Here is a 14,019-nt window from a genome sequence, read left to right on the forward strand (position 1 = left end):
TTACATAAATATGCGTACGACAAGTGCGACAAACTCAATATTATATAACTAAATACAAATTATAGAGTTCTATAGGAGGTTAACCAGTAAATAACACCAGGCGATTAGCATTTGTCATAACATACTAAAAATTGGGTCGTTACATATTTTGCGCTAGTTTGCATGGGATGAGTATTTGTGGGAGCTGGTGAGTGATGAAAATCACTATATTGAATTTCTAAACCAGAAATAAGGATACTATTAGAATGTAACTTGCTGTGTAAGTCAGATACTAATTCTGAGGGTATAGGCTTAAGGAGAGAGGTTTGTTGTTCTTGTGTGGAGTCGGCCACGAAAAGAGGTGGTGGCGTGTTAGTTTCAGTCATAAAATTTTGAAGCATAGTAGAGGTACTCTCATTAGTAGAAAGTAATGATAAGGAAGCTGACTCAACATTAAATGATGGTGGTAATATAATAATGGGAACAGATAAAGTTTTATGAGAAAAATGTTGCTTTGTATGTGATGTAGTTTTTTATGAAAAGAACTTTGAATAAGGAAAATGACTCTCATCCAATAACCCATGCCTTGTAATTATGATTTTACCATTTGGTTGAAGACATTTGTAACCTTTATGATTACGTGCATAACCTAAAACACTGATAAAGTAGATTTAAAATCAAATTTAATAGGATTATAAGACTTTAAACATGGAAAATATGCAGACCAAAAAAATTTCAAAACAGAATAATCAAATGGATTATGATGTGTAAGTTCATATGGAGATACATTCTTAGCATTCATAGAAGGTAGCCTAGTGATTAAGTAAACAACATAGAGAAATACATCATCTCAATTTTGCAAAGGAAATAAAGCATTAGATAACATGGCTAAACTAATTTTAGAAATGTATCTAATTTTTCTCTTTGCTCTACCATTTTGTTGGTGCGTATAGGGGCAAAAATAATCTATGTGTAATACCATTAGTAGCTAAAAAATGAGTGAAAGCATGAGAAAGATATTCCCTTCCATGGTCACTTTAATTTGAAGAGCTTTAATATTTAAGCAAGTGTGAGTTTCAATTTGATTTTTAAATTGAACAAAAACTTGTAATGCTTGTGATTTTATGTGAAGCAAGAAGATAGAAGTGTAGCGAGTATAAGCATCTATGAATCATATGTAATAATAAAATCCATGGGAAGAAGTAGTGGATAAAGGACCCTTAAATGTTAGCATATATCATATCAAAAGGAGCAATGAAATTAAAAGAATCATGAGCAAAAGGCATTAAGTGCATTTTGGCCAAATATCATGAATAATAAAATGGCAATTTTATTGAATCAAGAGAAAGAACAGGTACATTATACAATTTTATAACAGTGAGAGTGGTTTTTGGAGCATAATGCCCCCAATCTCTTATGCCACACAGTATAGTTATTACATAGAGTACTAAAAGTGCAAGGAACTAAAGTGAAGTCATTCATAAATGCCATTTTTAGGGATTTCTTGAAGCAAGATTTGATGAGTTTTCTGACATTTAACACAACCAAAGTTAGCATGGAATTCAAAGAAGTAATTGTTATCGGCTGCAAACTTTTGCACACTAACAAGATTTTGAGTCACTTTAGGGACATGCAATAATTTTTTAAAAAAGTTTCTTTTGTTTTCAAGAGATATAATGCAAGATTCACCAACATTAGAAATAACCTTACTTGAACCATTACGTAATAAAATCTGATCAGGGTCGTTATATTCAATCGTTGAAAGGAGATTACTAGCACCCTTATTGGAAACCATGAAGATTCTAACATTGTAAAAGGAGTTGCCATTAGGCTCAAGGATTATAAAATGAAGAAGGTGGAGGAAGTGAAGATGATTGAGAAGAGGTTGAACTCAGGGAAGAATCTTGAAAAGAATGGTCAAACTGTTGAAATAAAGATAAAGTAATGTGACCAAGCTTTCCACACACGTGGCATTATGGATGATTATTTTGATTTGAGGAGAGACCTCTATGAATGAATCTTCTTGAACCACTACTAGAAAATTAATTATTACAGACGGATATTTTCGACGAATTTTATCCCACAGAAATATAGACAGAATTTCAGAGGAATTTTTTTGTCGAAAAACAAAAAAATGAATTAGTATAAATTACAGACAGAAAACAAAATCCGTCGATAATTCTGTCGGTAAAATTAATTTTTTTAAAATAAATGATTACAGACAAAAAATCTGTCTGTAATTAAATAAACAAAATACTGTATTTTAGTAAATTATTACAGACAAAAAATCCAACTATAATTAAAAAATTTCCGTCTGAAAACATGGAGCTAACCCTAACTTACACCCTAGTCTCTCGAGCTTCATTCACCCTCCACACAAGTGAAGAACTTCTTCCTCTCTCCGTCCACGCTCTCTCACCGTCCACGAGCTTCTTTAACCGCTACCGCCGCCGCTCGCGTCGCACAATCTCATCACTGACCTCAGCAACGGCCATTCGCTGGTTATCCTCATCCACCGGTTCAGGAATCACTGCACTCATCCTTCAGGGAAGATCTCTGCCCTGATGGTCGCGGAGGTAGTCGCGTCGTCGTCGTTCTCACCGCTCTGGGCCCATCCGCCTCCTTCATGCACGGTGTCATCTCCCTCCAACTTTGCCGACGGTGATTCAACCCCTCTGCTGTTACTCCGCTGCCCTGGATGGCAACTTTCTCCTCAGATCGGCCCGAGCCGTTTTCTCCAAATGCGCCAAATGTAGATCCAGGTGTTCTTCTCTTGTGTGTTCTGGAATGAGAGGTAATTTTGATTGCAGTTTTTGGAATTGAATTTTGGAATCCTGCTCGAACTGAAATTGCTCTTGATTATACTGGTTGAAATTCAAAATTGAAAGCTAATTCTTCTTCTTCAGCCAAATCTGTTGCTTCTTCTTCGTTTTCTGCATAATAGACAAAGATGAATGCTGAATTATTGCTCGATCTACCAGCTCTGTTGATTTTGTTTGTTGTTGAGGTTAAAATGTAAAATTGAAATCTGATGAGTCTCCTTCTTCTCCTTTGATGTGAAATTCTTCTGTAAGTTTTGGATTCCTTGCTGATTCTGAAGCTTTTGATGTTGTAGACTCTAATTCTGCAATTTTATATTCTGAATCTGAATTCCAAAATTGGAGATATGTGATTATTGAATTTTCTGCTGCTAGCTTTGCTGAATTGTTGCTGAGTAGTGAAAATTCTGCATTTGATTTGGCCTAAATCTGGAAAATTGGAGGCTCCTGGAGTCGTTGATGATCATTGATTTGGCTGTGGTTACTGTTCTAAGGTCGTATAATGAGACTGCATTTTTGGTTAGTCAAAAATATCCTGTCACCATCTTCAATTAAGCTCTGTCATATAAGCTCTGGCCCTGTTATTGTTTCTAGACTAGTATGATTTTCCCTTTAATTCATGAAACAGGTTCGGGAAGGACATGAATTTCAGTACCAAGATGAACTTGCCAAATTGGTGTCTCTAGAACGTTTCTTTAGGTTCGATGTGCTGGCTCAGACTTCAAGAGATACCGAAGAGACCTTGCTCAAAGTCACAAGGATACTTAGTGCTATTAGGAAGCTGCCCTTAGCTAGAACTGAAAGTGCAACCGGTTTGGCTTCTGACTTGGATTCTATGCCTCTGGAATCAGATGTGTGTGGCACTCTACCACTGCAGCTGAATGATGAAAAGGAGAGGGAACTTGATTCTACTGAGGAATTCGCCGATTAGAGTGCCTTGCTAAGCCAATCTTGGAAGATATTGCCAGCCTTGTACAGAAGGGTAGCCAAGTAAGTTTCTATATTCTTCTGCCATTTATCTTCAAGTGAACAATCAATTTAATTAGAAGCCACAGCTGAATTTGATATCATGTCCCTCAAACTGAAGCTCACAAAGCTTTAAGTTTGCAAGTTCTGACAAATTAAACCTTTAACAATGACAAACGTGAGTGGATGAATGGCAGGGCAAAATGATTCTATTTAGCTAAGCTTTTGAAAACGAGCAGTGGAATAATGTTCATAGCCACTGAACTTAAAAACTGAGTTAACTAGAAGAAAGCTAAGGGACTTCTTTTATGAAGGAAGTGGGAGACTGAGAAGCAGCATTGAGTTTTTTGGCAGTAGAATGGACTTTACAATTAGTGATTCCATTGTATTCAATGAAAATAATTTGATTGCTGAAGATATCTCTAAACTAGAAGATGCGTTTAAACAGCTATTGTCATTTTTCAGGTTTGTATATTTTTAGCTTTATGTTGTTCATGTTGAGCCAAAGATTCATTGCTTGTGTTGTAATCACTTGAAAGATTTTTTTTTTCAGTACCACCCCACTGCCTCAGAAGGGCCCTACTTAATTGAATTGCTACTCATTTTTCATTATGTTACTCATCACTTGATTTTATTTGTATATGATGGTAAACGAAGTTGTTTAAGTCTAGAAATTTGTCTAGAAATTTGAAATGTTTTGATGGTGTCCTTCTTTCAGTTTTTTAACACTTCATTTTTGTTCTAATGAGTCTTGTACTTTATAATCACAACGCTTTCATAGTTCTATGGTTCTTAATTGGTAGTTGCCTGATGGTTTCCTTGATTATATATATATTGGTGCTTTGTAATTCCTAAGGGGAAATTATACAGGAGAACTAAAATATATATTATTGCCATTTATGTTGGTAATAAGCTGCATAAATATTCAATCTTAATGAATCTGAGATATTTACAGTTTGAGGCTACTGCTTCATCACCAGTCTGCAGTTGATGCTGATTAATTGGAAGGGTCTGTGACATCTCTATCAAATTTGGATGATTCTGATTCTTCTAAATATCTAGTTCGGAAGAAGGTTCAAGAATCCTTGGAAAACTTAAAGGAGGAGGCAGTTGTTCCTAAAAGGTCATAGGAACTCATAGGCGAGCTCATAGGTCTTATTTACGCAACTCAATACCTAAAAGTTCCTCTCATACTTCTCAACTCCATCTGCATCATTTTGAAATTTATTTCTGGATAATGCCTAGCAAGGTGAGATTTCAAGACGTGTTGTCTAAACATTTTGTTAATCTTGTGTATGTTAATATCTGGTGTTATGGAAATACCCTCAGCTTTCCTACATTAAATTTTCAAACAAAAAAGAACTCTACTTTTCTTAAACTGATGCTTGAGCCATTCTGACTGATATGCCAATGCAACTCAAGGACATAAACTGGCCGTAGTTGATTAGATTCTTAGTTCAGGTAATGAATGACTCTAGTCATCAAGTTATACTTTGTCATTTTCAAACTTGACTGATGTTTCAGTTCAACTCATGAACATGAAATGAATTATAAGTTGGTTAATTTTGTGTAGTTTGAACATTTGCTTGAAATAACTGCCTTCATAGAGATATCGCCTTCACTCTCTTCAATCCTCGCCCCCCTCTCTCTGTAGAATATAAACTCCACTTAAAAATAAAAATAAAATATAAACCTCTGTAAATGTGGCAAAGTTACATATCTGCTGCTTATAGCTTAGTGCTTAACTCATACTTCACGTATAAATGTTTTCAGGACTTACTAACTGAATCTGAAACTGTGATCCCCTATGTTCACTCCATGAAACAAGCTCACAAGATTTTGAGGACAGTTATAAGCCCAAGACTGATTTGCTCAAAGCTGTTGCGGTATTTGCAGCAGCTGCAACTGGGGCAGTGGCAATTAACCATTCTTGGGTGGCCGCAAATCAGGTCTATCAATGTCCTCTTAGTTGAAATTCACTTGTGTATATTTCAGCATGAAGTGTTTGCATTTGGGAATATGTTTACAAGTCTGTGACCATGACTGCAGGATCTTGCCATGGCATTACTATTTGTAATAGGATATGTAGGCATCATATTTGAGGAATCTCTAGCTTTCAACAAAAGTGGAGTAGGACTTAGTATAGTTGAACAATACATTGAGTTTATGTTTTGAATTATAGTTAATGTATCAACACACTTTGATGTATGGTTGTTACTTATTATTATAGTTGATGATCAATATATTTTGTTTATGTTTTGAATTATATTGACTTGCTTGTTTATAATACTTTTCTTTTAGTTTAATAATACAATGAATTTGTTTATGTTTTGAAATATTATAAATATTCAAATATAAATTAGATAAAAATTTGTATTAAATTTATATTTATTTTGTATGAAAACAAGTTTATTTTGTAATTAGAAAAAGTAAAAAAAAAATTCTATTTTACCTTATAGACGGATTTACAGACAGATTTGCTGTCTGTAATCATGATTTTCCAAAGTTTAATTTACAGACAGAAGATCCGTCGGAAAATCCGTCTGTAAATTACAGACGGAAAATCCGTCTGAAAATCTGCCTGTAATTACAGATGGAAAATCCGTCTGAAAATCCGCCTGTAATTACAGACGGAAAATCCGTCTGTAAGTTTGTCGCCTTCAGTAAATGGAGGGAGAATTTACAGAGGAAAAATCCGTCGGTAAATCGTAAAAATCCGTCGGTAATTTTTCGACGGAAAAAAATCCGTCGGTAAATAATTTCCGACGGGGCTTTTACAGAGGGACAAAATCCGTCGGTAACCAAAAATCCGTCTGTAATAAAGACTAAATCTGTCTGTATTTATCCATTTTCTAGTTGTGAACGTCCTCTTCTACCTCCAAAATTTGCACCAAAAATTCCTTTGCCATATGAAAATGCTTGAGTGCAATTGGCTTTAATTAATGGCCCAAGTTTAGTTTTCCATAACTTTCAAGCATATCCTTGTGACCTAATAGGAGAGATTCAGCTTTAATCAAACAAATTGTTCCAGATTTGTCCATAATCTTTGATATATACATGGCATACTCCTCAATAAGCTCATCACAAATTGCAGATATGTGATCATCCAAAGCAAGAATATGACTTATAGTGGCCATAGCATCAACAAATTTCAAGAATATGACCTATTCAGTGGCAGTAGTTGAGCCATGATTTTTGATAGACTTCAATTGAGACTTTAATTGTTGTACTTTGATTCTTGAAATCTTGAAAAAGTAATCATGGATAGTTTCTTAGACTTAATAAACAAAATGGCATTCAAGCATTCTATTCTTGAATATGCGGCGAATTCAGTGCCTACTAGCTTGTATGCATCAGTGGTGGACTGTTGAGGAATCTTCTCCTTGATTAGATGCTTTCCTAGATCATTTGCATTAATTACATACAAAGCTAGTTGCCTCTAAATTGGGCCACTGTGGAGAGCTCTCCAGTTGAGAGATTTCGGAAAGTTAATGGGTTACTCATCTTATAAACTCCTCACTCTTCTTTGTTTTTAATAATGTGCGACTAACTTCATGCAATCCTCACACTTTCAACATTAACAATTATCGAGCCCTTATTTCGATCAAAGAAACTTTGAGTTTAGATTTGGAAACCGTTAAATCAATTGAGAAAACGTTGCTAGAAGCTTATGGGACTAAAGAGGAATATTTGAAGGCCAAATTAAATCTCGTATTAATGGTTGGTACTAGGGGATTGTAACACTACTTTTTTTTCTATGAAAAATGAAAATGTAAAAGGTGGTATAGGCTAAACATAATTTGGAGAAGATGAAAGTGGTGTTAGATTCACGATGCAAAATGCACTTCAGACATACTTGAAACATACTTTCAATAAGAGCAATGCTAGGGGGCCAGCAATTTTTGTGATTGTTAGCCATCAACTAAATAATAATGGTGGATCCAGCAGATGAGCTTTTATATTTGGAAAGGAAAGTCACTGGTGAAATGAACATGGATTTATCAAAACGATTGATTGTTGTATAAATTAGAAGGAAAAGTTTTTACCTTCCAACAAAGAGTACACTAGGTTCAGATGGTTTCAGTAATCATATCTACCAATTTTAGTGGGATGCAATTTATAAGGATGTTTCTAGAGTTGATAAGAGTTTCTTTAATGGTGCTCATTTTTCAAGAAGTTCTAATCACTCTCAAGAAGTTGAAATAATCTAGTAGTCAAAATGTAAGAGGAAGGGGAAAAGAAGTGGTTTATTTTTTTAGGCTGTGTTGAGTAACTTGAGTTAGAGGCACCTTTGCGCATAGTGTTTCCATGTGTAATGTGCTCTTTCATTTGGTGCCTCCAACGTAAAAAGCATTGTTTCAGTTAGGCACCCTTGTCTTAGTGTCTACGTTTCTATCCGAACTGGCTAGACCATCAATTCACTGATTTTCTGATTAAACCAATCAATCCGTTCCAATTTTGATAACACTAATTGAATAAATAATTTAAAAATAATGACATGTTGATAAACAATGAGACATTGGTAAAAATACCATGCATTTCTTCTATACATTTCGTATTTTCTATTATTTCTATAAACTCTGATAAAAATGGAAAAATATAACGAATGGTTTTAAAATCTTATAAACTGATATATAATTATTCTTGCAAATGTATTTTATTTAACAGTTTTAATATTTAGTGTGTGTATTTTTTTTTGTTGACAATATTTAGTGTGTGTGTATGTATATATATGTCTATGATGATCTATTATTTATTTATTATATATTAACTTTAGCCATTTGAGTTAATTTTGTCCAATTTTTGGTTTAGAATTTGTTATGGAATTTGTTAGTACTTTGTAGAAGTTATTGTGAGTTTGTGACAACTTTAGTAAGACTTACCCCCTACCACAAAAAAGAAGGCCAAGAGTTAGGTTCCTGTTAGACAAACTGATTTAAGTGCTATAATTTTTCATTTTTTGTGTCTACTTGGTAACAAGTTCCTACTTTCTCTAAAATTTTATCTAGCCCCTCCGTCCTCCTTGATAAAGAAGTATCCTTTAAAAAGGGAGTAAAAATTTACTTTAAGTACCGAATTTCTACATAAAGTCTTTTTCTATTACATAGCAACATTTTCCTCTATGAAATTGTAATTTCTTTTTTAAATTTCTCATCTGGCTTAATTAGCATCTCTCCAACATTTGAGCACTTAAAGGGTGGTAACACATTACACGTATGCTAGTGGCAAAGTATCCTCCTCCTCTCCTTGTGTAATCACACTAAAGGGCATTTTCGTCAATACATATTTAATTTCTCTTTTCTCCATATTTTTTTCCAGTGAAAATCATCACATCTTTTGGTATGTGATCCGGAAAAAAAGAAAAAAAAATTGTGTGTAGGCCCTTTTGATTTTGTTTGTGTAACTTCGTTTGTTTCAGTAATCTCCATTGACAAATGATTATTTACCTCAATGTAGTGAAAGTGTAAACGATTGCTACCCTTCAGAAAGAAAAAATGTTGCAAAGGGCAGCAAGCAATGCATATTCGTGGTGGTGGGCTAGCCACATAAGGACAAAACAGTCAAAATGGCTGGATCAAAGCCTCCAAGGTATCGTTTATTTAGTGCACGTGTTGTTGTTTCTCAAGAATCATTGTGCGTTTCTTTTTGTTTCCTTCATCACTCGTTAGAAACAAAATTATACATACATATATGTTACGTTTTGTTTCTCATTAGGTAAACATAGTTTTCAAATTTTCTGGAAACTTTAGGACGTGCGCACAAAATTCTATTTTCTATATGGTGCTTAACCTACTTGCATTCAAATGTAGATGTTTCCTCTTCAATATTTAATGTTCACCATTTTCTTAAAAGACGATGCAATGAGTATTATTATGTATTAATGGTATTAGAATATGAGTTATTGTTGTTTCTGTAGTTTCATTGATACTCGTTTACTGCATAACAATACATTATCGAAGCAAATGTTGTGTTTGCAAAAATGGTTTTTGCTGTAGTATTTTTATGCTTTATGATTCCGTAAACTAATGAGAAAGTAACCGGTGCGATGTTGTTTCAAAATTTTTTAAACATTATTCAAATTTTAATCAAAGGGTTCGTTTTTTCTTTTCAAATCAAATACTTTCAATGCTCACAAAATAGTTATTGATCGACTTTCGAAATGATCAAATGCTGGATTTATAAATTGTGATCTTCAATCACTAATTCAACTGCTATTAATTCAATGCTAAATGTTAAAGTGCTACAAGTGTTATTATTTGGATTCATGTTAATCTCTTCACAAATATAAAATCAATTAACCAATTTGATCATTTCTAAAAGTCCAAAGTGTGTTGGTAAGCGCGAGAGATCTAGTTTATCTGAGAATAATCAAATTTAAAGCTAAGAACATTTAACACAGATATGGAGGAGAGGGTATTTGATACCCTCAGAACCCTGCAAGATGAAGGGGACTCGTTTGCGACGAGGGCAGAAATGTATTACAAGAAGCGGCCGGAGCTGGTGAGTTTTGTAGAAGAAAGCTTCCGATCATACAGAGCCTTAGCAGAGCGGTATGATAAACTTTCAAAGGACCTTCAAAGCGCAAACCGCACTATTGCAAGTGTGTTCCCAGATCAAGTTCATTATAGGACTGAAGAAGAAGACGAAGACGATGATGAAGAAGAAGAAGAGAAAGGATCAAATGATGCATTATCACCAAAATCTAACAATGGAAGAAGCACTAATAATAATAATAACAATGAAGCATTGATACCTAAAGTTCCAAATATCCCAAAGAAGGGTTGTTTCAGAAGTCCATCCATGTTGCTCTCAAGAAAAGGATCACTGCCAAAGAGGACTACAAGCCCTTCCGAAAAAGATTTCAAAGTTTCAGGTTCCGGTCTGTCGAAGGAACAAGCACTCGGTGAAATTGACAAGCTTCAGAAAGATATTTTGACACTTCAGACTGAGAAAGAGTTTGTTAGGAGTTTGTATGAGCGCGCCTACACACAGTATTGGGAAATCGAGGATCGGATCACGGCAATGCAGAAAAGCGTCAGCAAATTGCAAGATGAGTATGGTGTTGGAACCGTCATCGAAGACAACGAAGCTCGGACTTTAATGGCGGCCACTGCTCTAAAGTCTTGTCAAGTTACTTTAGCTAAGTTGCAGGAGATTCAAGCACAATCATCCGAAGAGGCTAGAGTTGAGTTTGAAAGAGTTAAGGAAGCTCATGAGATGTTTGAGTCTCTTAGAGACCAATTCATCTCTAAATATATGAACCAAGATGAATCCAAGATTGTAACACCAGTAAGTCCAGTAGAGGAAGAAAATGACATGGATGATGCTGAGATTCAAGCGAAGGTTAAGGAAACTAAATTGGAGGAAGATTCAAGTGAAGTCATCACTGTGACTGAAATGGCCGATAAGATTAATCAGCTTGTCAGTAAGGTTGTTACATTGGAAACCACCGTTTCGTCTCAAACAGGTTTGGTGCAGAGATTGAGATCAGAAACAGATGAACTTCAGACAAATATAAAGAAATTGGAAGAGGAGAAGGATGTTTTGATAGAAGGTTCGGAAGTTACGAACCAAAAGCTGAAAGAAGTGGAGGAAGAGTTGAGGAGAGTAAAGCTTTTGAACCGAAGCGTCCGAAGCCAAGACAACACAATCAAAGCACACTTCATTGAGGCTAGTTATGACATTAAACACCTTTCTGAAAAACTGAATAACATGAAGCCAGATGTGGAGGAAGAAAATATGGTACTGTACAAGAAGGAGAACAATAATGATCTTGATGGTAAAGAAGGAAATGAATCCCAAATTTTCGATGAGAATGTCAAGACATTAAAAGAAGAAGATGGCGGAGATGTGACTCCGGAAAGGATTCAGAATATGGGTGGTGATGGTGGTGAAACTGAATCACATGATTTGCAGAGTGTTGATGGTAAGGGAGATGAACCTGACTGGAGGCAATTGTATATAAGTGGATTAGATGATAGAGAAAAGATTCTGCTGGAGGAGTATACTTCTGTTTTAAGGGACTATAAGGATGTAAAGATTAAGCTTAATGATGTGGAGAAGAAAAACCGGGATAGCATTTTTGAATTGGCACTTCAGGTAAGCAATGCTCAATATAACTATTTTACTCTATAATAGTTGTATCAATAAATTTGATGTAGATTCCGGGATTGGTAACTATATATGTATCAAAAATGCTATTTGTATACTAAAATCAACTATTATACTTATATAACTATAGATGTAGTTTAACTAATTTTTAGTATGTATTTTATATTTAAATGTGTATTGTACACTAATAACAAATTTTAGTAGCTAATTTCGATATATTTTTAACATGATTGATATATGTATATATGAGATTTCATAAACTATTTTTATAAAGACACATAAAAGTTAAATGTTTATTAAAAGTACGAAGTGGTCAAAAAATTAATTAATAAATTAATCATCATGTATTTAAATACATGTGTTGTTAACTTATTTTTAATTTATATTTTATATTTTAATATATACTCTATACAAATGGTTGATTTGATAGTTGTTTTTATTTACACCTATTATAATTGAATATTTATAGATCTCTAACAGCTTAAAAAGCAGGACAAACAGTAAATTATTAGAGACCAATAAGTGATTAATTTTGATTAGGAATTGAATATGTTCAGAAGAAAAATAAAGAACCTGTTTATTTTTTCCTCTCATATTTCTGGATAACAAATATTTATCTTTCATTATATTAAAAAAAATTCCTTGCCTGCTTTGAGAGCAAATGCAACTTTTGATCTGTGTCAAAGAAAAATATGGATTGATAGACACTTAATGCATCCAGTAATCATATATTAATAGAACTATTTCAATTTTATGGTTTCATTGGTGCTAACAGCTAAGGGAATTGAAGAATGCATTAGCCAACAAGGACCAAGAGATAATCTATTTACATCACAAGCTTAACAGTCCAAATTCAGCTGGTGATAATTCTGATGTAAGTCCATTCACCATGGCAACAGAGTACAAATACACACCGAACGAAGCTCTTCTTCGAGAAGCCGAAGCTGAAGAAGCTAACTTGCCGACGGTCCTTGAAAAGAATTCGCCATTAATTACTTCAGATGCGAATCCAATCAAAAGTCCTTCTTCAGATGATTCGTCACATCTGAAAATGAATGAGGGAAGGCAGGAAGGGCTATCAAGCATAGAGAAGAAATTCCGGTCTGACATGGATGACATTCTAGAGAAGAGTCTTGAATTCTGGCTCCGATTTGGCACTTCTATTAACCAGATTCAAAAGTACCAGAATTCAATCCAGGACTTAAAAGCCGACCTCTGCCACATACAAGAAAGTCATACAAGATCGTCCTCGGAAGGACATTCTTCTAAAAGAACGCATTTACAGTCACAACTTAAGCCGATATTCAAACACCTGCGGGAGATAAGAACGGAGTTATCGCTGTGGCTCGAACACAACACGGTGTTGCAGGTTGAGATGCAGGATAGGAACTCTTCCTTGTGCCACTTGCATGATGAAATAATTAGAGCAAGCAACAATAATGGAGAAGAAGAGAAGGAGGGAGAGCTAACAATAAGTCCTTATCAGGCTGCTAAGTTTCAAGGTGAGATTATGAACTTGAAACAACAGAACAACACTGTTGCAAGTGAGCTTCAAGCAGGTCTAAGCCTTGTGAGTGGGATGAAGAATGATGTTGAGAAAACACTTGATGAGCTTGACCTTGTTATTGCCCCCAATAAGAAAAGCAGTAGCCATGGAAGCTCCAAAAATGATTCGGGGCGACCTCGGGTACCATTGAAGTCTTTGTTGTTTGGAGCCAAGTTGAAGAAGCATAAGCAAAAGCAATCGCTATTTTCATGTGTAAATCCCACCGTGCATAAGAGTGACATGGAAGATGAGGCTGGATCTCCAATACATACACAGCAACAATGATTTCATTCTAGAATGGTATTGTAAAAATAACTAGGATATGAATAGCTTCTAAACTTGTTTTTAATTAAATATACGCAATAATAATATATGAGGTTAGTTAAGATGATAAAAATTAATAGATCATGAATTATTCATGTTTTTGAAATATTATCAAACTTGTCTCAATTCCTATTATATGAAATTATTCTTGTTTATAAAGAGTAGGAAATACAATGTCTTCTCGTGATATCAAATAGTTTATTCATGGAACTTTGCTCGCTCAAAAAGGGCTTTACATACAGGAAAGGCTTCATTTTCTTCAAGTCATTAATG

The 14,019-nt window shown here is 34.6% G+C and overlaps 1 protein-coding gene across 1 annotated transcript; it reads left to right on the forward strand.

Moving 5' to 3' along the window:
* Positions 1-4,122: 4,122 nt before the first annotated feature.
* LOC130939936 (protein NETWORKED 2A-like) lies at positions 4,123-13,707 on the forward strand. The gene is made up of 5 exons (XM_057868000.1): positions 4,123-4,229; positions 5,593-5,713; positions 8,746-8,762; positions 10,154-11,864; positions 12,652-13,707. Exons 1-5 carry the CDS (start codon positions 4,123-4,125, stop codon positions 13,705-13,707), a joined length of 3,012 nt encoding a protein of 1,003 aa, XP_057723983.1.
* The last annotated feature ends 312 nt before the right edge of the window (positions 13,708-14,019 follow it).

The sequence above is a fragment of the Arachis stenosperma genome, chromosome 7 (genome assembly GCF_014773155.1).
Source record: "Arachis stenosperma cultivar V10309 chromosome 7, arast.V10309.gnm1.PFL2, whole genome shotgun sequence".
In the NCBI taxonomy this organism is placed as follows: domain Eukaryota; kingdom Viridiplantae; phylum Streptophyta; class Magnoliopsida; order Fabales; family Fabaceae; genus Arachis; species Arachis stenosperma.